This window comes from Amblyomma maculatum, chromosome 10 (genome assembly GCF_055883805.1).
Source record: "Amblyomma maculatum isolate TAMU_Amacu chromosome 10, ASM5588380v1, whole genome shotgun sequence".
Taxonomy (NCBI): domain Eukaryota; kingdom Metazoa; phylum Arthropoda; class Arachnida; order Ixodida; family Ixodidae; genus Amblyomma; species Amblyomma maculatum.
Genome location: NC_139353.1, coordinates 53,480,622 through 53,503,255, shown reverse-complemented (window position 1 = coordinate 53,503,255; position 22,634 = coordinate 53,480,622). Strand labels below are relative to the sequence as shown.

The 22,634-nt window shown below is 43.4% G+C and overlaps 2 protein-coding genes across 4 annotated transcripts in view; one reads left to right on the top strand and one right to left on the bottom strand.

Moving 5' to 3' along the window:
• Positions 1-3,006, top strand: part of LOC146176445 (apoptosis-resistant E3 ubiquitin protein ligase 1) — a 79,384-nt gene extending 76,378 nt beyond the window's left edge. The window contains exon 20 of the mRNA XM_084582780.1: positions 232-3,006. Coding sequence (XP_084438906.1) covers positions 232-334 — 103 coding nt within the window. The 3' untranslated portion in view covers positions 335-3,006. The remainder of the gene's footprint in view (positions 1-231) is intronic.
• On the bottom strand, positions 2,620-22,367 carry LOC146176444 (uncharacterized). 3 transcript variants are annotated; one of them, XM_084582781.1, is made up of 17 exons: positions 21,963-22,367; positions 21,723-21,877; positions 21,241-21,311; positions 19,815-19,972; positions 15,857-15,948; positions 15,615-15,721; positions 15,409-15,511; positions 13,650-13,736; positions 12,239-12,329; positions 12,028-12,079; positions 11,287-11,396; positions 10,359-10,552; positions 9,500-9,591; positions 9,038-9,179; positions 6,228-6,311; positions 5,379-5,488; positions 2,620-3,543 (listed from the first exon to the last, which is right to left on the bottom strand). In XM_084582781.1, the coding sequence occupies exons 1-17, from the start codon at positions 22,276-22,278 to the stop codon at positions 3,498-3,500; spliced, it is 2,010 nt and encodes a 669-aa protein (XP_084438907.1). In that variant the 5' UTR covers positions 22,279-22,367; the 3' UTR covers positions 2,620-3,497. The 3 variants fall into 3 exon arrangements, with proteins under 3 accessions (XP_084438907.1, XP_084438909.1, XP_084438908.1); XM_084582783.1 differs by having other exon boundaries at positions 10,368-10,552; XM_084582782.1 differs by having other exon boundaries at positions 21,241-21,308.
• Between the last annotated feature and the right edge of the window lie 267 nt (positions 22,368-22,634).

Genomic DNA, 22,634 nt, shown 5'->3' with positions numbered 1-22,634 from the left:
CCTCCTATGCCAAAGGAGGTTTGTGATGTAAGAGAAATTTTATCAGAGTTCTTATAAAGTTATTTTCAATAAAACGTTGTAATGTCATGTAATTATGCAAAAAGTCAAAGCATTTTTGCCCAAACCACACACACAAGTAAGTTTTCCCAGTGGTGTATGCTACTGCTTCGTGATGGACGGCAAGTGACGTAAAGCCGCCCGACTGTTTGCATTCCTTTCTTACCTTTCCAGTTTCAATCAACTGTGCCTTCCCGACTATGACTCGTACGAGCAGTTCGAGCGTGCTCTGAGGCTATCCATCAACGAAGGCACCGAAGGCTTCGGCATGATCTGATCTGCTTTTTGTGAATCTCGTTCTACTACTACCGTCACATTTTCCACGAGGGGATCCAGCACTGTGTCGTGCGTACACACCCGGCTACATCGCCAGTGCGTGACCTCTTGTGGTTGGTGCTACAACAAAGCTGACAAGACTTTCGCGTCACCGAGTCTCGGCAAACGAAGAGGCCGTTTGTGTTTTGTGCGGAGCTGTTCTGGGCTGGTGATGGGTAGCGAAAACGCGCGAACCAGTACGAACTTGATTGGCGCGGCAACGAACGGACACTTCCCACGTGCCTTGGGTGCCGTCTGCGTGCCGCACCGCAGTGATTCTGCCGGTTCCTCTGGCAATTTCGTTTTTTTCTGCGGCTTCCCTTTCTACGAGCCATTGTTGACGTGTCAAATTATGCAAAGCACACAGTAGCTTTTCATTCAATGCATTGCTCACTGTAGCTAGTTATTGAACTCTGTTATCTTCGTTTCAAGCGTGCTTCGAGAACGTCAGCACCAGTTGGCATGGAACACCAAGAGGTGTGAAAAACGGTGGCATTTCTTCGTCGCAGCATTTATAGATTCTTTCATATTAATAACACTATCCTGTGTTGTGTACTTGAATCATTCATTCCTCAACCGCCTGCTGTAGCTGGAACAGTTTTTATCGGATCTACTCTCAAAGTGTAGGGCGCACTTTCAAAGGCGAAAATGTCGCCAAATTGTAGTTGCTGCTCTTTCCTAGCTCCAATACCTGCCATGCTTCATCATGAGCTGTATGCAAGTTTTTTCAAAGTTTCCACAGGTTGTATACCCGTTTTAGCTTGCCACACTAAGCTGATCTATGAAAGTACGCTCTCTACAAGTTTGCAAGGCTTCGGAACATGAAGCGCGTTCTCGCGTGCTAAATGTCAGCTTGAAAGGTTTCACATACTTTGTTGAATGTGTTGTTGCTTTATGACTTCAATTTCCCATTTTTTTCACGTGCATTTTTTGAAGCTCATTATACAGTGTTCTGCAAATTTATCGGAACCGTTTTGAAAAATTCCCCACTTTAACCGGAGGCTTGTTTGTAGTGAAACCGCACACAAAGGTTGCGTGCTGTTGACCCTTTTGTTGCGCGGTAAGTTGCCGCTCATGATGAGGAATCGGAACGGTCTGTGACGAGTTTCTAGCAAAAGGCAGTGGTGGCACCATCTGGTGTCACTGGAGGAAAGTGCCGCAATGCAAAAACACCGAGCAAAGTGTGGCACGTTTCAAATTCGACGGCTTTCTGCACGTTTTCGTTGCAAATTCCAGTTAAGGCAGCATAATTTTTCATAACGGTTCCAATAAAGCTGCAGAACACTGTATATACTTTTGAAATGCTCACTTGTTAAGCTTCCTTTTCCGTGGTGCTTAATAGTATTCACAAAGGTTGTCTTTCATAATGTGGCAGAGACGAATGCATTTCTTGAAGCATTGTCCACATGAAACTAGGAATTCCAACTATGGTGGTTAATGCCAGAAATATTGGCACGTTGGCGGTTATGCATTTCATGTTCAGCATGAGAATGCTCAAGTATTTCGTGACCGCTACCATAGTCCATGTTTCATTTGGACAATACTCTCGCGTATTGTAAACTTAGTATTCCATTTTAGTATGCATTAGGGGACCACTCAAGCTATACTTTTGCTATTTGTCGTGACTTTGTAGCATTCCTTTTTTGATGCTGAGAAGACTGCTGTCTAGTCATGTTTTGTATCTCACGTTTTGGCTTAACTTGAATGTGTTGCCTCTGAGGAGGATATAGCCAAGGGAAGGCTTTTCCTTTTTTTTTCCTTTTTTGTGGCGTGGAGAGCTCTTCGCAGTTCCTCTTTTAGAAACGGTAGTTCCTCTCTAACGCTACTACTAGTGTCAGCTAACAGACAAAGAAGCCTTTTAATAAACCACTGCTGCAAGTTGGAAAAGCAGGAAAGGGTGCTTGCCATCATTTTGTGCCATTAAGACATGGTTTGTGCAAGGTTACGCAACTTAATTTGCAGCAACGGCGAGTCGGGCCTGAGAACAGGCTTGCAGAATTTGCTTGTGTGGCCTATGCATGGAGTCATAATCTGTAGATCTAAGCCGTTATTTCTTTTGTCCATTTTACGCCTTGCATTGCGAGCAGCTGGTGTTTGTTTGTAATGCTTATTATATATATATTTTTTGTATCCATTTTTGTTTCCGTGCTGTATTGTTCATGCATTTGTGCTCTTCTTTTCTGGCATCCACTCCATTTATCCAGACAGTGCTGGAGAGAGAGGCATGTTTTTTGCAAATTAAACAAGTTTTACACTCGGTACACCGCATCCTCGTTTTATTAAAACATGAAAAGCATGGCACAGTTCCATTTATCTGACGAACAGTCGTTAGGCTTAACAAAGCAGGAAGAATGCATATGCATGGCTTTACTTACTCTTTGATGGGACTGAACACACAAGCTTTTATACATTTGCATAGCCCACTGATGCCTACAACAGTGATAGCAAAGAAAAATAAAAAGCCAAAACCTGCTATTAGCATTATACTTTGAAAGTGTTTATTACAAAATAATAAAGATTCTGCCAGAGAGGACAACAATGACAGAGCATATGTATAAACATGCCACAAACAACTAGGTTACTTGCAGTCTTTTAGACGAGTTTTCTTGCAAACAAACAAACAAACAAACAAACGTAAGGGAAGACAGAGGCAGTAGAAAGGGCATCACAATGTTTTTAAACAAAAGAGCAAAAAGCAGTGTTCGTGCCTTGTCACCCTGGGATGGCTGTATTCGCCACAACATACAGAGGCGCTCGTGCTGTCAATATCCCAACTAAGGAAGAAAAGCAAAGACACTCGATTTTCCCTCCAGTGATAAGTGGCAAGGAGACGTAGCTATCAATCACAAGAGAGCCATTGATCGATCATTTTCCGTTAAGAGATCACCAGGAACGGCGGCTTTATCTTTCTCATCAGCAGCATCAACACTCGCTATGGTCAACTTTGCGTGGAATGATTGGTTTCTCAAAATTGCGGCCACTTAGCCATTTTTTCTAGATTATGTATAAGGGTGCTTTGCGCACCCGCCTCTACGTGCAGGAAGAGAAAGTTAGGTACACAAATTAAGTTCCGCCGTGGCACGTAGCTTTGATACATTGTGGCTTGGGTGCTAACGGAACTGTCTTCAGAGACCGGCTATGTGAAGGTTGGCGTCGAGCTGTTCTAAGTACCTGGAACAGACAAAGAGAAAACCCTCTGATTATGTTTCCCTTTTCCACGGTGTGGAGCAGTAGGCCGGCGTCTCCTTACTGCCGGCCGACCTCCTTTAACTTTCCTGTCATTAAATTACTTTCTCTCTCTCAGATTATGCAAAGAGTTCCTTTTTTTAACACCACCAAGAAAACATAAGCATTGCTATCGAATTCGCTCACAACTAGGGCTGTGCGAATGTCCAAAATTTCGAACACGAATCAAATAAGTTTGTTATTAGATTCATATTTGTATTCGGAAAACTGATAATCAGAATTTTCGAACACTTGAAAATTGCCAAATAGATCGAAAATGTTGGAATTCACCGCCGTTTCATCGCACTGTGCACTTCACTGCAACCAATGCTTGACTGCGTGAACTTGCTATGTCGGGAAGGCACTCTTCACAAAATGACCCCGTCGTGTTTTGGGGATGCTTCACTAGAATGCTTGAGTAATGTTTCGGTTATAGTTACAACAGCCGGACTAAGAATCCCGATTCGCACCCATTTAAATTTTCTTTTAGCGCTCCAAAATAATTGCTCGAAAATTTCTCCGCATAATTATCGCACGTCCTAACCTGGCATCGATTTTCCGCAAAAAAAAAAAAAATGTGCGAGCATTATGCGAGTTCGTAAGGTACAGTAGCCGATCAATTTTTCGGACTTCATTCAGGAATCGTCATGCGCCCCATAGGAATGTGCACATTTTCACGAGATATTTCGGACCCTATGGTGTTCAAAGGTTCGATTTTTCGGAACAAATTTGGTGCCATCAATACTGTGGAGATTGTTGTTTGGCAGAAAGCTTGTTTTTTTTGTGTGTTTTTTTTTTTCTCGGCATGAAATAGATGCGAGCAGACATCATAGTCGCGAACGTTCCGGTTTTGTGTGGCTGTGAAAGTTTAGGCAAAGCGTCATTCGGAAAGACTAGCTTAATTGGCTCTCTGTGAACCGTTGCCGTTGTTGGAGACAAGGGCAATAAGGGAATGCTCAGCCTTGCCACCGCAGTAGCCTAGAGCGCGCGATCGGGTGGAAAAATAGACCGTGAGCACTGTCCGCAGCAGCACGCTCAGACACCGCTGCCCATGGGGAAATGCAGGGGACTCTTGTTTCGCTCGTTTTTTTGCCGTGAGTTGTATCTCGCAGTCTTTGCTACAGTCGTTAACCATGAAAACGGAAACTGAATGTTATTGCTTCACGCGGCGCATTAACTGTTCGTGGCATGAGCACAGCCTTTGCGTCACAGTATGTCGTGAAGTGGTATAGACATGACCAAAGCATGACAGGCCGAGATATTCTAACTGGAGGACTATAGTGGTTACAGCTTAGCAAGATCTGTTTCTGCGGGGCACCACTGCGCGTGCATTGACCGCCTTGAGCGAGTTGCATGCTTCCTGGCAGCATGCACACCTGCCACAAAGGCACCATGGTGCTGACTGCAGTCAGCGCGCCCGCACTGGCGGCCGGGTACGCCGTTTCGAATCACGCTAGCATGTGCATATGTGTGGTGCACATTTAACTGATCACAGTAGCAGATCGTCTATGCTATGACTCCCTTTTATCGACATATAGACGAAATATTGTGAATAGTGAAGTTCGTGATTCGTAAAACCGATGTTTTTTGCAGAAAAGCAATTTTTTTTTTAAGTTCATGAATTTTTCGGACAGTTCGGTTATCCGGACCATTTCTCAAGTCCCGCAGAGTTCGAAAAAAACAACGGTCGGCAGCTGCACCTTGTCACATGTTTGTATTTGTAAAACGGGTCACCCTTTCGAAAGCAAATGCAAAAGAGCAAAGATGCAAAAGGAAATTACCTCGAGTTCCACTGTTCCACTCTGGCCCTCAGAATACTCGGTCCAAACAAACTTGACAGCTGATTCAAACACTGACTCGCCGCACTTGACGTCAAGGCATTCTCGCAATTCTGAAAAAGAAAAAGCACCTAAGGATGTCTAACACTAAGCCAACCAGCACTCTAAAATACAACACAGAGATCTGTGATTTACCATGGCGCCAACCACACATCAGCACTGGCAGTTTTAAAATGTCAACCAGCAATAAGAATAAACTGGAACAAACTTCATTCGCCTCTTTAGATTCTCAGTTTATGGAGCTCGATTCGGAGTAGATAATTGTGCGTATGCAAGACCCTCATAATGTGACTTTCTGAGGCAAGTTTAGATTAAGATGATTGAGAGTCAGATTAAATGTGATTAAGTAGAGAGGTCAAAAGTACTAAGAACTTTGAATAAAGAGGCAAATGCATCACGCAGGTTGTAGTGGTGACACGAACGCAGCAGTTAGCTGCAAGCACTAAGGTCGTTCCCTTCTTTTTTTATACTTATGCTACGTTGGTGCAGCTCATGCAGGAAAAAGTGACTCCTGAGTCCAGTACAACTCGCAAAGCATCGACATAGCATATCAGCACGTTCGCCACTATTCATGCCACGTCACGTGTGCGAGGCATATTATTCAGACCTTGGTGGGCATCCTGTTTTCCCTAAGTGCAACAGCAGCTTTGCCTAAAATTGACCCTCGTGACAGACTCGGGCAGTCACGGTCTGTCAACCGCATGCTCAGTAGTCGGGTGCCAAAACCCAGGCATGTGTGAGGAGCACAGAAATGTTTCAAGTCAAGCCAAGACCATACGGTTTCACACCTACCAGGCTGTAGAAGATGGGCTCAAAGAAAAGTTCGAGGTGTGCCTTGAACGTCCGCTTTCCCACGCCTTTCACCATGTTGGGAAGCTGCAGGAAAGGAAAGCGAATGCCGAGGACAAAAATCTAATCATTCAATTACTTAATTAAAAATCTAATCATTCAAGCCTTTGCCCACTGCAGGGCAAAGGCTTTTCCCATATTCCTCCAATTAACCCGGTCCTGTGCTAACTGCATCCACCTGACCCCTGCGAACTTCTTAACATCATCTGCCCACCTAACTTTCTGCTGACCCCTGCTATGCTTTTCTTCCCTTCGAATCTGACTTGTTACCCTAACCTGTTGTCCTCTCTTTGCACTATGTGCCCTGCCCATGCCCATTTCTTCTTCTTGATTTCCACTTGAATGTCATTAACTCGAGTTATTTTTCTGACCCACTCTGCGTGCTTCTTATCTCTTAATGTTACCCCAACGATTTTTCATTCCATAGCCACTCTGCATTATCCTCAACTGAAGTAGAACCCTTTTCGTTAGCCTACGTTTCAGCCCCATAGGTCAGTACAGGTAAGATACAACTGTTATAATACTTTCATCTTAACCGATACCACACATTTCAATGCTGCCTTAATTTTTTTTTTTTCACACCACTGCAAGTACCATGCTGCAGGCAGATAGTTCCCCAAAAATTGAGTTAAGCTTCTTTTTCGGTCTCTGGTCAGTTCTTTTTACCTCTTATATTAAGGGGAGACACTGGTCTTAAAATGAAAATTTTTATTTTTAGAGATATAATAACGAAATTGGGTGTGTATATGTATTTCTTCCTCCTGTTTTCAAAAATGTAATTAGTTTTACTCTATCTCAATTAGTTCTAATGTTATTGGGAAATAACCAAAGCCTAATTTGGTAATTTCTTACGGGTCGTTAGGACAGTTTCCCTCAATATTTTTTCGTTCCGATTAAAATGTAGTTGTAGCCAAAGACCTGCCATGTGGAGCTATGCTATTTATATTATCATTGATGTACATCACAGTATAAAAATATTCAATTATGTAGATGCCCCACAATTCGAAAATATAATTAGCTGACATTATTGTTCAATAAATTTGATATGTTCAACTTAGCAATATAAAAATAGCATAGCTCCACAGTTCAAACCTTTCTGAATTCAACGGTATAAGATTTATTAAAATTGCACCACAAAAACCCAATGAAAAGTTCCGTAAGGCTAGTCATGTCACCAAAAAACATGAAGCTGAGAAAAACTCGTTTGAAGTTTTGACACTGAGTGCAGAAAATATTGGGAAGAATCTTCGACAACGGATGTTACTCAGATGTTCCCTATCAGTTTCCCTACAAAACAAAACAAAAAGTGTCTTATTCCATCCAAGGAAACATTTAAAAAAAAAAATGTCGAATGTGTAAGTGTGATGAAATTATAGAGGTTACTTTCGAGAAGTTAGGGGTTGACTTTTTTTTTTTTTTGTTTTTTTTTTGTTTTTTTTTTTTTTTGAGGTGAAAGTGAGGACCGGAGCCAAGGAGACGAGAGCTCCACCGGGCAAACAGTTGGGGAAGAGAACTGCTTCGCTTATTCTTGGGGAAGAGAACTGCTTCTGTTCGAAATCGCAGTTTTCGCAGACAAGCAGAAGCTTTACAGCAAGGCCGTACTTCTTATCTGTTGCCTTGCTCAAACGCAGACTTCCTGCGCCGCAGGTTCCGCACTTCGCTTGCGCGAAAAAATTGTTCAAAACCTTCAAGTCCACAATCACGAACTGGGTACCGGCATCAGCTGTCTGGTAATCCGCACTGACGCCAAGAAGGTCAAACTTGCGCTGGGTTGCTGACTTTTCCGACAGAACGGACTTTGCTTGCGCCGATCGCTCAACACGCTGCGCCTGCTCGGTCGACGAATAGTACACAGCATCAACACGAAGTGTACCACGATCCGAGATACGATTCGTGCTGCAACTTGGTCCCGCGGTGTCGTCATCGGGCAGCGTGCTTGATGTACCCGGCGGATCCAACGAGTCCGGCACTGCAGGCCCCGGCGACGCACTGGTGGCCGCTGCCTGCTGTTTTTTGTTCCACGGACGTTTCTTCCGGCTTCCAAAAGCTCGTTGCGTGCTCGGTTTCAATCGACTGTCTCCCGGCATCTCGATCGCAAAGAGAAACTCCCGGCACAAGGCGGAAACACGGCGTGTAGAGAAACACGAGCGCAAAAACAGACGCGCACGAAGCGACAGCCACAGCGGCGAACGCAAGAGAAAGAAAAAAAAATGACGTAGACGGTCACACCAGCCAATGGGAGGCGCAGAACGGCGCGCGCCGCGTGCGAGCCAATCAGCGACCCGAAAACGGCCTTCGGGAAACCGGCCCGAACCGCCGCTCGGCTTGAGCGACGCCATTTTGAGATAGCTCAAATTGCGCACAAAGAAACCAGCTTCAAAACAAGCCCAAGATGGCGGCGATCGGCCGGCTGCAACGCCGGCGGCGCGCGCGGGAAGTTCGAACAAAGTCTCTCTTTTCGGGGCCATTTCGTCGCTGCCGTGGTGTTTTGAAAGCCGATTTTATCGCATTTCCCGACCGAATTCAGCGTTAATAATTTTACTGTAGATGCTCGAAAGGATAAACCTTCCGAAAATGAGTTTTTCCCAAAATCGACTTTTTGACCATTTTCGACCGTTTTAAGACCCGCGTCTCCCCTTAACTAGCAGCAACTGTTTCCTATAAAAACCAGTGCCCTTTTTTGATTCCTGCTACACACCACCGCATGATGGCCATAGCATGAACAAAGAGGCAAATGAGAAACTATCTCTTGCCTGATTGCATAGTGTCTCCAACAGCACCACATGATGAGTGTAATGCCGATGCCTAGACGCTTCGGACAGGGCGGGCAGGAATTCCGCAACACTGGTCGACACCTGAGGTACCTGGGACAGTTCCGATATCAGGTGGATGCACCTGAAAGAACAGAAAACCCCAGAGTGTGACAAGTCACAGGCTTAGAATGGGAAACCATCTCGGGGAAAGGGAAGGCACATTACGGCCGGCCAGTGAGAATCGACAGTGTTAGAATCAATTGAGAACTGGGCACATGTCTGGAAATCCCTAGATTGCATTGGATTTTTTAAAATCTGCCGATAGCATTGCCCGAAAATGCAAGACGTGAGTATAACCATCGCAAAGACAAGAAAATTACCCAAACACTGCAATTTTCTTAAAGCCAGTATTAATGGGCCCGCAGAGAACATGCAACAGAGATTTGCCAGGCATGTACATACCCGTCAGCTAGCTCCCAAGGCTCTGATGGCTTCCGATAGTTCCAATCTGTCGGCAGTCCGGCTCTTGGGGTAAGGTTTTCACAGGAAAAGGTCTTCAGAGAAATCAGAGAAAAGACGAAAGGTTGGCGAACTGGCTAAGGAATTCATGACAACAGCCATATGCGACAACTTTAAAATGTCGTAATAGTGAGCTTCGCATAAAAGAAACCGCACTCTAACTATTCATGAAGATTACCTGTTCATGAAGATTATCTACCCACTGTGCCTTTGCACTTGGTTCAAGCGAAATAGTTAAATGATTTCTGCTTTTGCCAATTTGTAGCAACAGTAACAAATCATACTTCTTGACTTGAGTTGACTAATTTTTTAACCATAATACTCCACGGTACATAGTGTGAAGAGAAAAAATACGGGGACACAGACATGACGCCTTCATGCCACTGAAACATCTGCCCAGTTATATTGCTATGCATTACATGCTCATGAAAGTATAAAAGCTTGTGGCAGTGCTACTTATCGCACCACCTGTGTGGAGAGGAGAATGCTTATGCTGTCGAAAGCCGTCAATATTTCCTACCTATGGCAGCTTGACGATACGCCTTGTAACCACACGCACAATGCAGAATGGTAAATGAAGTTCAGCACAACAATTATATAAGGTCGCTCTTTGCACAACTAAGACTCCCACGGAAGCACAGAATCAAAAAGGCTTTGCAAATGTACTTTGCTGCCACAGGAGACACACAAACCATGCCAACCATTCAATAGGGGACAACATGCAGGAGTAGACATCTTCACATTCCAGAGTCATGCTTCTTAGTGCATCTCTCGAGCAGAGAGGCCAATCATCGCTACGTACTGTGCACACCTGTTGATTGCTGTGTAGGGCTGGGTCGTTGTCGTGAGCCTTCTTGATGGCTCTCAGACTAGCTGGGCTGGTGCTCGAACCCCAGCCCTGCACGTCCCGGTAGATCAGACTCTCTGCCGGCTGCTTCGCCACTCCAGCTAGGCCTTCGGTGATTTTGGCTTTCACTACCAGGTAGGCTTCCTGGCCTGCAGCGAGGTAAGCAGGCATGCTGTCGCATGGACATACGGGCAGTCGAGTAGCACAAGCGTGGTAAACAATTTGTTTATCGGCTCAACCTGTGTACATACATGAAATTACACTACACGACGATGACAGTTGTGGAGGACTCAGCTAACTGCTATAACAACAAATTCAAACAACGCTGTGGGGCCAAGTGATAAAAAAAAACGCAAAGAGCTAAATGAAAGCGATGAGGCAGGGACTACTCAGAAACATGAAAACAACTGCACTGCAGCGTCTGTTTCAATTCTCGACAGTCTATGGACTTACTACCGAAAACTGTAAGTTTGTGTTTTCAAACTTTGTCATACAGAGATTCTTTTACTGACAAATAATAAAAATGTATTTTAGTATTTTGTCTCTGCGCTCTTAGTGGCGACGAGTTTTTTTTCCCCGCATGACCCATGCAGCATGACCTCATTAGGATACAACGACCTTCACTCTTTTAAAACATTCTTAAAAGAATTCTTAAAGTGATAATACTTTATTTATATATATATATATAATCCGCCAATATGTGGCTATGAGCATAATAAAACAAAAAGCACTGGTGGCTTTGACAGTATATATTACAGCCGTGTTGCACGAAACAAGTCTTTAGGTCAAAACAAATTTGAAGCATTGGCATAAACCGTTTCTACTAACGTCAACCAGAACAATCACATAATGGAAATAAAAAATGTTCCAAGCTTACACATACCGTAGGCTCGAACAACATTGCTGAGGGCTGCTGCAGCCCCTTGCCTCACAGATGGTATACAATCTTGCAGGTTGCTAAAGAACAACGGGTAGACAGTCTTCAAGGATGCCCTGGAGATAAGAAGGGCCAGAGGTATGTAAAACAAAATCGCAATGCTGAACTACAATGGTACATTTTCATCGCTTTAAACAGTAGGTGAACACACTCTTATTAAGTTTATCAGCCAGCACTAGAACTATGTTCAAAGATGCACTAGAATGTATGTATTCTTTCAAAGTGCATAACCGAAATAAATGGCTCTTTTGTAGCGAAAGCTACACTGCGCTAGGTTTTCAAGCCGTCGGTGTGGCACCGTGCGCCGTTGCCTAGCAACTGTCACGTGGTATAGACCGAGAGCTTGGCCAGGAGTTGGTGGAGGAAAGAAGAAGGTTAAAAGAAAAAAAAAAAAGGGCGAAGTAAAAGAAGAAGAGGAGGAAAGAAGAAGACAGATAACTCTGTACTTGGGAGAGGGGAACGACAACAGCGAGTTGCTAGGAGAGAAGGTTCGTTCAAACTTGATGGCGATTAAATCTAGGAGTCCGCAAAAAAATTCGCTACAACACTCACAGCTTTCTTTCTATCACTAGGTTCAAGCCATGCACCCCCACAATTTTTTTTTTCCAAAAGGTACTCAACTCCATGGCAAGAACAGAAATATTTAGACGATAAGCATGCCGAGTGCTCCCAAAGGGAATCACTTACTTCGACTCTTCAGGGTAGCACAGCACAAAGTTCCCGCAAGCAAGACAGGCGGCTGCAAAACAGCAGGAAAGAAAAATACAAGGCTTCACACACTTTCTAGCAATGACAGCGGTGGCCAGCAACAATTTTGCAAAATAATAAGACAGCATGTAAAAAAAAAAAAAAAAAAAAAGAAGTTAAAATAAGAAATGCAAACACGAAGAACACTCACCATCCCGAACTGCCCACGAAGGGTCTCGAAAGCAGACTAGAAGTGTCCTAAAAAGTTGGGACACATGTGGCCTCACGGCATCCTGAGCTATCTGAAAGAAATTCGCGCAGGAGTTAACGTACAAGTCGTAGAACGTTACAACCTTATGACATTGCAGGCGCCAATAATATGCCAATAGACTCATACTACAAATCATAATCCTTGCATTCAAGCTCAGTTTATAATGCAAGCATCACCACGAAGCAGCTGCTGACTACTGCATTTTTCTTAAAGATGTTTACAACCACTTCCTAATCTTACTGAGCAGAAACTACCCAGACATGTATTCGTGGGCGAGCTTCATTTAACACCATATACTCCCAGACCAGGTGGCTTTCTCTTCCCCAATAATCTCCACTACGATAAAGACTGTGCCAAAGCCTGGCAAAAATTGCTCGCTGTCAGAGCTAAACAGACAATAGAACCATCTGTGACCGAAAATGTCAACAGCTCAGTGAAAGGATTCCAAATAAAATAAGAATGAGTTCCTCATTTCTTTAAAATAAATCCTAAAAGACAAGGCTAGCACTCTTTGCATTATGAAAATCCTGCCTTTCATACTGGTCTGACGGTTTCTATACTGCACCAGATGGCGGCATTTTGTGGCTTATTTCTTAACAGGCAAGTGCAACAACAAAACTTGCCGCTAAGCCAAAACTCACGACTAGCGATCACTTCAGAGCGAAATCGTCAACAATGAGAGTGCTTAACCCTTGAAGTCACTACACCTTGAAGGGCAGCTGAACCGATTTTAGAATTCAGTCAAATGAATTAACAGAGTGTAATCTGTGAAAAGTGATGGTAAATCATGCCAAGTCATTTCAAGCTGGCATTGAAACTGACGACGTAATCAGTGAACAAATCGCAAATTTCAGAGATCAGGCTTTTCCACAGCACCCGGTGACAAGTAGAGACATTAATGATGTCATCTATAGAGATGATGCATTTCCAATGCATAAACGCCTGCGCTGAAGAACAAAACCAGTGCTGCAGAGAATGACTCACAGAAAGAATTGGGCGTAAGCATTCCAAATTTAAGACGTCGCTAATAATGACGTCCTCGTCAAGTTTTTCCACATCGCTGCAATGCTATGAGGAGAAGCGTGAAGATCGTCACAAATTTAATCGTTACTTACGTCATTATCTTTCAATGGTAGTGCAAAACCACTTGGTAACATTAGTAAGTTTCACATATCCTAACGTGTGTATTACATGAAATTCCCCAAAAAGTGTTTCAGCTTCCCTTCGACAATTAACTAGGCATAGGTCAGCTGACCTGAGATGTGACGAGAGGCAAGGGCGCCTTACTAGCATGCACAATGCACTGCTAGCTGTATTAAAGGAGGACACTGCACAAGTTGTCGCTACACACCTTGGAGGCAAGTTCTGCGATGCAGGCACACGCAGCTTCCCGAACAGCGTGGTTCTCTGCACTCGCTTGGGATGTATAGTAGTCAACCTACACAAAGCAGCCATCGAAACAGGAAAAAAATATAAGACAAGGTAAGCAGGATACTGGTTGTGCAGAGTTTTACCATCCTTGCGACAAAACAACTAGACCAAAAATAGACCGCAGGCACGCTAGCTGCACAAAAGAAGGGTTGTTTTATGTCGTACGACAAACAAAAAATTAACAACTTATGAGCTCACGTGAATTCTAAACCACGAAGCCATTTTAGTTCTTAAAACACTGAAACAGTGCTGACAAAGTCTGGCAACAACTGCTTGCCATTTAAAAGGCAACCCCGGTGACTATCACTATTTTGAGTTACAGTTATTGGCTGTATCACATCTACCGGTGTCCCCTGTCTTTGAGGCAACAAACTACTTCTCAAAATTCCAAGTATAACCGTTTTTAAAAATGAAAAAGAAAAAAACAAACAGAAAATCGGAGCGGAAAAAGTTTTTGAGGCCAGAAATGCCGTTCGAGTTGATAAATCAACAACGTCACATAAAGTAGTATTGAAAACGCTCATGTGTGCGTTTAATGGCGGAAACAGAAACTAGAAATCACGACATAGTTCATAAGATGCCCAAGATAGCCTAATACATGCCTGAAAATTTGTTGATCACATGGGGAGAAGGCAGAAATGTGGGTTATCTATGACATCACAAACTCAGTGTTGCCCGCAGAAATTGACTGAACCGGGCCCGCGAAAGTGGCACATTATAAAATTGAGTAGCGCAGAAATGAAGTACCACATGGCTCTCAAATTTGGTAAAATGCGTCAGAATGGGGAGGACAGCGTACTGTAAAATTTTGAAGCAAATGCTTCACTACCCCACTTTGGGACAAGGTCTGCGAAGGCTCACGTTTGACCTTCAATGAGCCAGAGGACAAAGCGTGGCTATAAGCGAAACCACGCACCACCCAAATCTTAATTCTCATTGTCTAGTGAGAGGATGATAGTAGCAATGACAATGATGATGCACTTAGTGATAACGATGGTGAAGATAGCAGTGAGAATAATGATGCTGCACTTAGTGATAATGATATTGATGGTAGTAGTGATGACAATGATGATGCATTTAGTCGGTAATTATGACACTAGTGATAGTGATGATGATGAGCAACAAGAAACGTAACCAAGAAACGTAACGCTTTCACTTCATCTGGAACTAGCAGGGTTAAACCACGGCAAATGTTTGCCACAATACGCAAATGTTTGAAAAAACCACAGGGCTGCCCTTAAGTCAAATGCATGCCTCACCAGCGTCCACATTTCAGCAAGAATACAAAAGCAGCTCCCGCTGATGCACCCTGGTGGTCGAATATTACAAGAGTAGATACAACTAAAGAATGCCTTGAGCGCTGATGGCACAACCACCTCACAGAAGTAGAGCAAGTGGTTCTCTCCACTCAGCCTTCAACCATGCAGTGGTTGTCTCACTCCACCCTCATCTGGCTTCAAAACATTAATTCCTCCAAAATATGTGTTCCAATGCTAACAAGGAAATGAATGCGAGACACTCTCTAAACACTTCAAGAGATGACAGTCTGTTTCTCCTTGATGCTCTAATAATTCCATGCAAATGGCATCAGTAAAACCGGTACCGCAAGAGAGCTTGCAGTTCCATTTTCCCTCTGAACACACCGTTCAAAAAAGACAGCTGAAGCACACACAGCTTACCACACTAGCAATGTGTCTCTGGACTAACTCCTTGCCTTCCGTTTTTGCAATCCGTCGCCAGGTCTCCTGAGAGTAGATGCGTACTCCATCAGCTGTGTAGTATCTGAAAATCAATACCAGCCATCGTGACAATTTGCAGATTGGAATGGGTTGGAATAGAAACATGGAAAGAAAGCAACCTTTTGATACCAACGGGAGATAGTTACCTGTTAAGGCACATCTGAGGCAGGAGTTCGGGAAAGAAGAGCTCGCGTTCCCTCTCGGTGAAGGACAGCAAGAACTTCCTCGTTGCTTCCGATGCCGCAAGGCGAACCTGCAGTGTAAAAAAGAAAAGGGAAGAAGAAGCATTGCAGAGATTTTTTTCTTCAAATCTTTTTTTTTTCTGCAAACCTAATTATGCTACTTATCAGGCACATGCAGCAGAAAAGAAAGACAATAATTACTGCACCTGGCTCCAATTGTCAGCCAAGCCAATTGCCAGGAACCTGCTGATGTCATGGCCAAACCGGTTGGGAGAAAAGGGACTCTTTGAGCCAGACACTGCAATGGAAAATAAAACAAGGCTTGGTTAAAATGAAAATGCAGGCCTAAAGAAGAGCAGTTTTCATCAATATACACAGTGTACGTTAAAGATCCCCAGGTGGTCGAAATTACTCTGGAGCCTTCCACAATGACTCCTCTTTCTCTCTTTCCGCTTTCACTCCCACCTTCCTCCCTTCCCTTATGATGCGGTTCAGGTGTCCACAGAATCAAGTGTGACAGATATTGTGCCTTTTCCTTCCTGTGAACCAATTATTATTACTATTATAACAACCTTCACCATCTAGTATTGTGAACTGTTGCCTGCAACTTAGATGAACTGCAAAGGTTAAGTGACATCTCTTTTGAAGAATTAAATACCTTCAGCAACTTCATTTGATGCCTTTTATTAGGTCAAACTAGGCTACGCTCGCTTACAGCTTTCCTCGGCAACGAAGGAAGGACTACACGGGGCAGAGCATTTGTAATTTTCACATTTCTCTCTGCACAGTACCTTCGCTTCATTGCTGCTGACCCCGTTGTCTACAGAACCTTTATAACAAGACTGGCGACAGAATTTGTCATAATCAAGGAATCTTTTTTCCCTTGGAATTCTAATGATGAAATCTGGTAGCTGGATTGGGTTGGGCCAGGTTGTGTTAAGTGATTGAAAATATATCTACTAATATATTATTACATTAATATTGACAGTAAACTATGTTTTAAACAAAAGCTAGTAAATGCTAGTGAAACTATATCCCAATGCGTAGGCATAGAAGGTCTGCTTTGCATGTGTAGCTTCGGTTCCACTGCCAGAAAAAGTGCCATCAAAAGGGAACTATTAAAGTGTCAACGTTAAAATTTCACCTAGCGACTACTGAACTTTAATGATAAATCTCCGACGCTAGGCCACAGCCCATTATGTTAAAGAACAGTGACCACAGAGTTTTTTCATTACTGATGTCACTAGTTCAAAGACAGGCGAAACTTTCAAAAATTGTTTTCTAAAGTTGGCTATAAAGCAGTTGCAATAATAGCTATGGCTACTAATTAGCAACCTTTCGTATAGATACAACTTGCATCAGAACTGAAAACTGGATAAAAATAATTCCGCTTCATATTTTTCATAAAGAAAAATATAGGGTCACTAACCAAGTCAAAGTTTAATGAAAACGTAACGACATTTTGGAAGCCCAACCAGACAGAAAGCATGCGTTTATAGCTTCCTAAAAATGCATCGTAGTGATCTTGCGTAATCAGATGGCAGATTCCCTTACGTCCGATTTAGTGAGCCATGAGTGGTCTGAATCCGCAAAGACTCTAGCGTCTAGAAGTGATCCGTTCTCTGGCAAGAACACGTGCACCGTTCAAGTTGATGGCGTGTCCAGTTTCTTGCACGTCTTCGGCCAGAGCGTTAGTAGCATTGTTTTCTCCATACTTATCCTATTTAAGTACATTTTTTTTTTAAATCTACTGAATGCAGAGTGCTGAAACTTTGAATGATAGTAATAACTGCTATGCTATACAACTTGCACCGACATGACGTGTTCTGTAGAGAAGATAGAATTATTATTAGTGAGAACATTCAATGTTTCGAATATGATTAGTTTGGTTTGTGGGGTTTAACATCCCAAAGCGAGTCAGGCTATGAGAGATGCCGTAGTGAAGGACTCCGGAAGTTTCGACCACCTGGGGTTCCTTAACGTGCATTGACATTGCCCAGCACATGAGCGCTTGGTTTTTCGCCTCCATCGAAAAGTAGCCGCCGTGGCTGCGATTCGATCCCGCATCTTTGGGCATAGCAGTCGAGCACCTTAACCACTGCACCACCACAGCAGGGCGTTTTGAGTATGAATCGTTATTTATTTTGTTATTAGATTCGTATTCGAAAAAAACTGATGCTCGTGATTTTCCAAATATTTGAAAATTACAGAATATGCTGCACTGCAGTATGCGGAATCCTGAGTAAAATTCACACTGGATGTTTCAATATGGTGTACACTTCTGTACAATTCTAGTTTAATTTTGTTTGACAACATAATGTGCATTCTGGAATAAACAAGAACAATGTGCATTGTTTTATTTCCTTTTTTTTTTTTCAATGATTAAGTATTGGATTCAATATTTGAAGGCATTGTTTTCCCATATTCCTTTTTTATTTGTATTGAAAGTTTTAAATATTCACAAACCCCTAATTATTATGGTCCCTTTCTCTACTTCGTCCCAAGCGACGGAGGGCAGGAGCTCCTTCATCCGCTGGTGTAAGGAAAAAGTTCTACTCTCTCTCTCTCTCTATTTCAGTGCTATAAAACTGCCCTCAACGAAAATAAGAGTTGTTTCTGAATTTTAAAAATATACTACTGCACTTAGAATATTGATTCTGGCACCAGTCATGTAGATAAGGCAATGACTTTGCTTGTTTACACTTAAACCTTTTGCAAAAAAAGGTACATAAATCTCAAAATATTCTGTTATAAAAAAAAATGTATCAAAAAAATGTAAAGTGCCTGAAACTTCCAGCCTTTCTACTCGACATGGCCACAAAAAAGGATAAGAAAAGCACTTTCAAGGTCGCTTATACCCAAGCACAATATAGCATTTATGAAAAGCTAAATAAATGCAGCATTAGCAAGTTGCAAATGAATATAGATATGTTTTTAAGGCACATGAAAAATGCAAATAAAGTCTGTAAATACTCCAATCTTTTACACTGATGCCAAAATTTAAAAAAATGTTCAAAAGACTCCAAGTGCCTAAGTGCAATAATTTTCTAAAGGCTAAAGAAATGCTCCAGCACAAGGCTGTTAAACATAACAACCAATACCTGAAAAAATGAAGTCTCGCACCACTTAAATGGATTGACAAAAGGAAAACTACTCCACTAGCGAATCCGATTTAGACACGGTTTTATCAACACCAGGTTGTTAGATCAGTTCAGTTCAGGCGTTCAGTCGTGTCCGACTCTTCGTGACCCTATGGACCATGTCACGCCACGCTTTCCGGTCTCTCACTATCTTCTTAACATCACATAACTTCATCTGCAGTGCCTCGAGGATGCCATCTAACCATCGCGTTCGCTGCCTACCCCTTCTCCGGCGACCCTCAACCTTTCCCAACATCAAATCTTTCTCCAGCGACTCCTCTCTTCTCATCAGATGACCAAAGTAGCTGAGCTTTAACTTTAGAATTTGACCCTCCAATGAGCAGTCAGGGTTTATGGTCGACAATATCGACTGATTTGATCTTCTGGCAGTCCAAGGAACTCTCAAGAGTCTTCGCAGCACCACAATTCAAACGCGTCAATTCTTCGGCGGTCAGCCTTTTTCACAGTCCAACTCTCGCATCCATACATCACAACTGGAAAGACCATAGCACGAGTTATACGGATCTTGGTTGGCAGACTAATGTCTCTGCTCTTTACTAGGCGGTCAAGGCTAACCATTGCTCTCTTTCCCAGAAGCAGGTGTCTCCTAATTTCATGGCTGAAATTTCATAGCTGAAGACTCGTCCAGACCGGCCTTCCTCATGATGCACTCTGCATATAGGTTAAATAGACAGGGCGACAGTATGCAGCCTTGCCTCACCCCTTTCTCAATCGGAAACCAATCAGTAAGACCATGCCCAGTTCTGACTGTGGCCTCTTGCCCTTCATACAGGTTCCTGAGTAGACAGATGAGGTTGTTAGATATCACGAAATAAATCAATATACTCCCTCGGCCAAAAATGCACGCTGCCTGACCAACATCAACCAAAACACACAGAGCCATCCAAATTATTTTTACAAGGAATACATAACGAATGGCACAGTCTGCTGTTTATCTTAAGAACATTCGTTGCTCATAAGGTACGATTAAGGCGCCCCTTCAGGGCTTTGCCAGTGGCCATACCTGAACAGCAACTGACGAGTGATGATATCACGCAGAAGGTCGTTTCACGAACAAAGCGGCTCACATGTTGCGCAGTCTTAGAGAGAAGCTCAATAAAGTTGTGGTCTACGAATCCTTCGAAACTTGCGCCACAACCATCTACGACCGCTTGGAGGCATCTGTAACAAAAATGAACAGATGCATTCGAGGAATGATTGCCAGAACTGTGCCCACACTGCTGTCAAAAGTAGCTGATTAAAACACATCAATGACATATCATAGCTCCTTTGAATGTGCCCAGTCTCTAGTAGTGACACTGCACGGATACTAGTAGCGTACACGTAGAGGTGTTCTAGCCATATTTCCCAAGTCAAGCAGGCTTCTGAATACACAACAGTGGCGTGTGGCTGGAATGCAAGCACAGATGCCGGCAGTGAAATCACTAGCGTTAAAACCCAAACTGTTGAGTGCTGGGCAAATGTGTGCCCCCAGACGAATGGCTCAATAGCGGCGATAGTGACAAGTCCGGTTGGCAGTTGTTAAAGATCAGAAAGATGACTACTCTCAGCCACTCTCGATTCAGAGGCATTGAAAACATTTTTAATTATAAGCCGCCTAAAGCACCTACAACAATTCTGTAGCAAAACCAGGTGATCAGATTCCACAGAAATCTATAATAGGACCGTGTGCCAGTGCCTTTAAGAGAAGACAGTTAACAAACAGACATTACACAGCTTTGCAGCAACAGCAAAATGTTGACGTGAAATAAAGGCATACAGACAGGAAAAGTGCTATTTTCAGAACATCCATGAGAGGGCAGGGTAAAGGTTACATGTGCAGGACATGTACACAGCAGCAAAGAATTTAAGGAATTCTAAGGCCTTCAGGAAAACTATTACACATCCATCAATGATGAAAGCATGATCAGTACTGATAGCATAACATCCCCCTTTAGCTTACGAGAATTCACATCTTTGTCTCATGCTCAGAACCAAACTCAGAACCAATGCTCAGAAAAAGGCAGCAGCAGTTTTATTTATCTATCCTGAAGTTTCACACGCTCCAAAGTTAAGGCATTACATGGAGTAGAACTACAAGGTATTATAAACATAAACATAGTTCAAACCCTTCATAGAACAGAACAATAGAAAAAAAAAAAACTGGCAAAGATAGTGTGGCATGGTTCAGAGTTAGATGGGAGGTCGGGGACTTTTGACCGCAACCGTAAATGCACTGAAAATTTCACACCTGGCAGCCTTCAACTGACAGGCACATGATCTGTGAACATAATGTGTTTCATTTGTCGTTGCTTGTACACCTACATTTTACCCGTTACCTGTCAACAAGATCAGAACCATCTAGAAAAGAGTTGTAGAAGTGCTTATGCATGTGCTCAGTGAACGTCACTCAAGTCAGCAATAATACTGCTGCGGAATGCTATACTGACTTGATGCTTGTCTCCAGATGCCTCCAGCCAACAGTATTAAGTAGAACCTTAGCAGCACTGGATCCATCCTGCTGCAGAAGTCAAAGAAAGCAGAGGTTGTATGTACTACAGCGCCAAAGCTAGGCACAGTCGCCATTTCTATTCAGAACACTAACTTGCTTTTCCAAAAATTCAACTACTATCAATCATTTTCAAACGGTTTGCAATTATTCTTTTCTTGCTAGATTTCTCATTCCAGTTAAAACAAAACCAACTGAAGACATAAAAAGCGACTGGAACCAGTTAGAATCTCACTGATTGTGATTGGTTTCCAATTCGTTCTGAACCAAGATAGCAGCGAAGGTACAAAGATCAAATGTGGCAAGCCCAGAGCACAAGCATAAAAAAAAAATAATAATAATAAAGTAGTAACGCTGGCTGGGTACGTATTGACATGAATCAGTACGAATCGGTCGAAAAATGCAACAAAGGTCTATATATACCGAAATACTGTCCTCTCTCCTTCCGTCGTCCTTAATACTGCCACATTCCGAAGGGTCGTTCTCCAGGTAAACTTCGATCAAATGTACCAGTTCCTTGTGATGCTTCTCATACAGTTTGACGCCATCCACAGCGCAGAGTGTGCCGAGTACGTGACCTAGATACAAGCGAAAGTAAATGGTACGTTCTACCGTAATTACATGAGTTTCACGTGCCCGTTCATCCAATCGTCAAAAGCTTACCGGCTTCGACCCTTACGCTGACGTTTGGGTCGGCTATCAACGAGAGACAAGCACTGGCCACATTTTCGTCGAACTGCTCGTTGCTCGGCTGCCGCGTACTGCGGCGATGTTCCACGATCGCCTTCGCGCCGAGCAGCGCTCCAATCTTCGACTCCCAGGTCGTCTTTTCGTTCGCGAGCAAGGAGAGCACGGCCGCTTCGAAAACAGAGACATCGGCGCCTTTGGCGGCTGTCAGATACCTCTGCGCTTCTTGATAGCCACGGTCTCGTTCCAACGACGTCGGGCTGCAAAGCTGCTCCAGCGGCCCGGCTGACATCTTGTCGCGCGCTTTAAGCTATGCCGCCAGCTTTCTGCGCGTTTCAGGGCGGGTCGGATACTTCCTCAGCTGCCCAAAGCTACGCGATGAGCCCCACACATTCATACCAGTTGCGGCTCTCAGGATCGTAAAGCGCCCTTCTCCTGCGTGCGCGATCTAGACATGTAGCATGTAGTACGACACCTCCACCTCGGACTAAACAAGTTCAATGGTTCAATCTCGATAACTTCCTCCCACAGCTTATTTTAAAAATCCCATTGCAAGCGCAGTCGCATTCTCGTCCACCCGTTCCTTCTTTGTAGTTACGCGGAATTTATTCTAAAAAAAATTTACAACACTTTAGCTGCTTTCGCCAC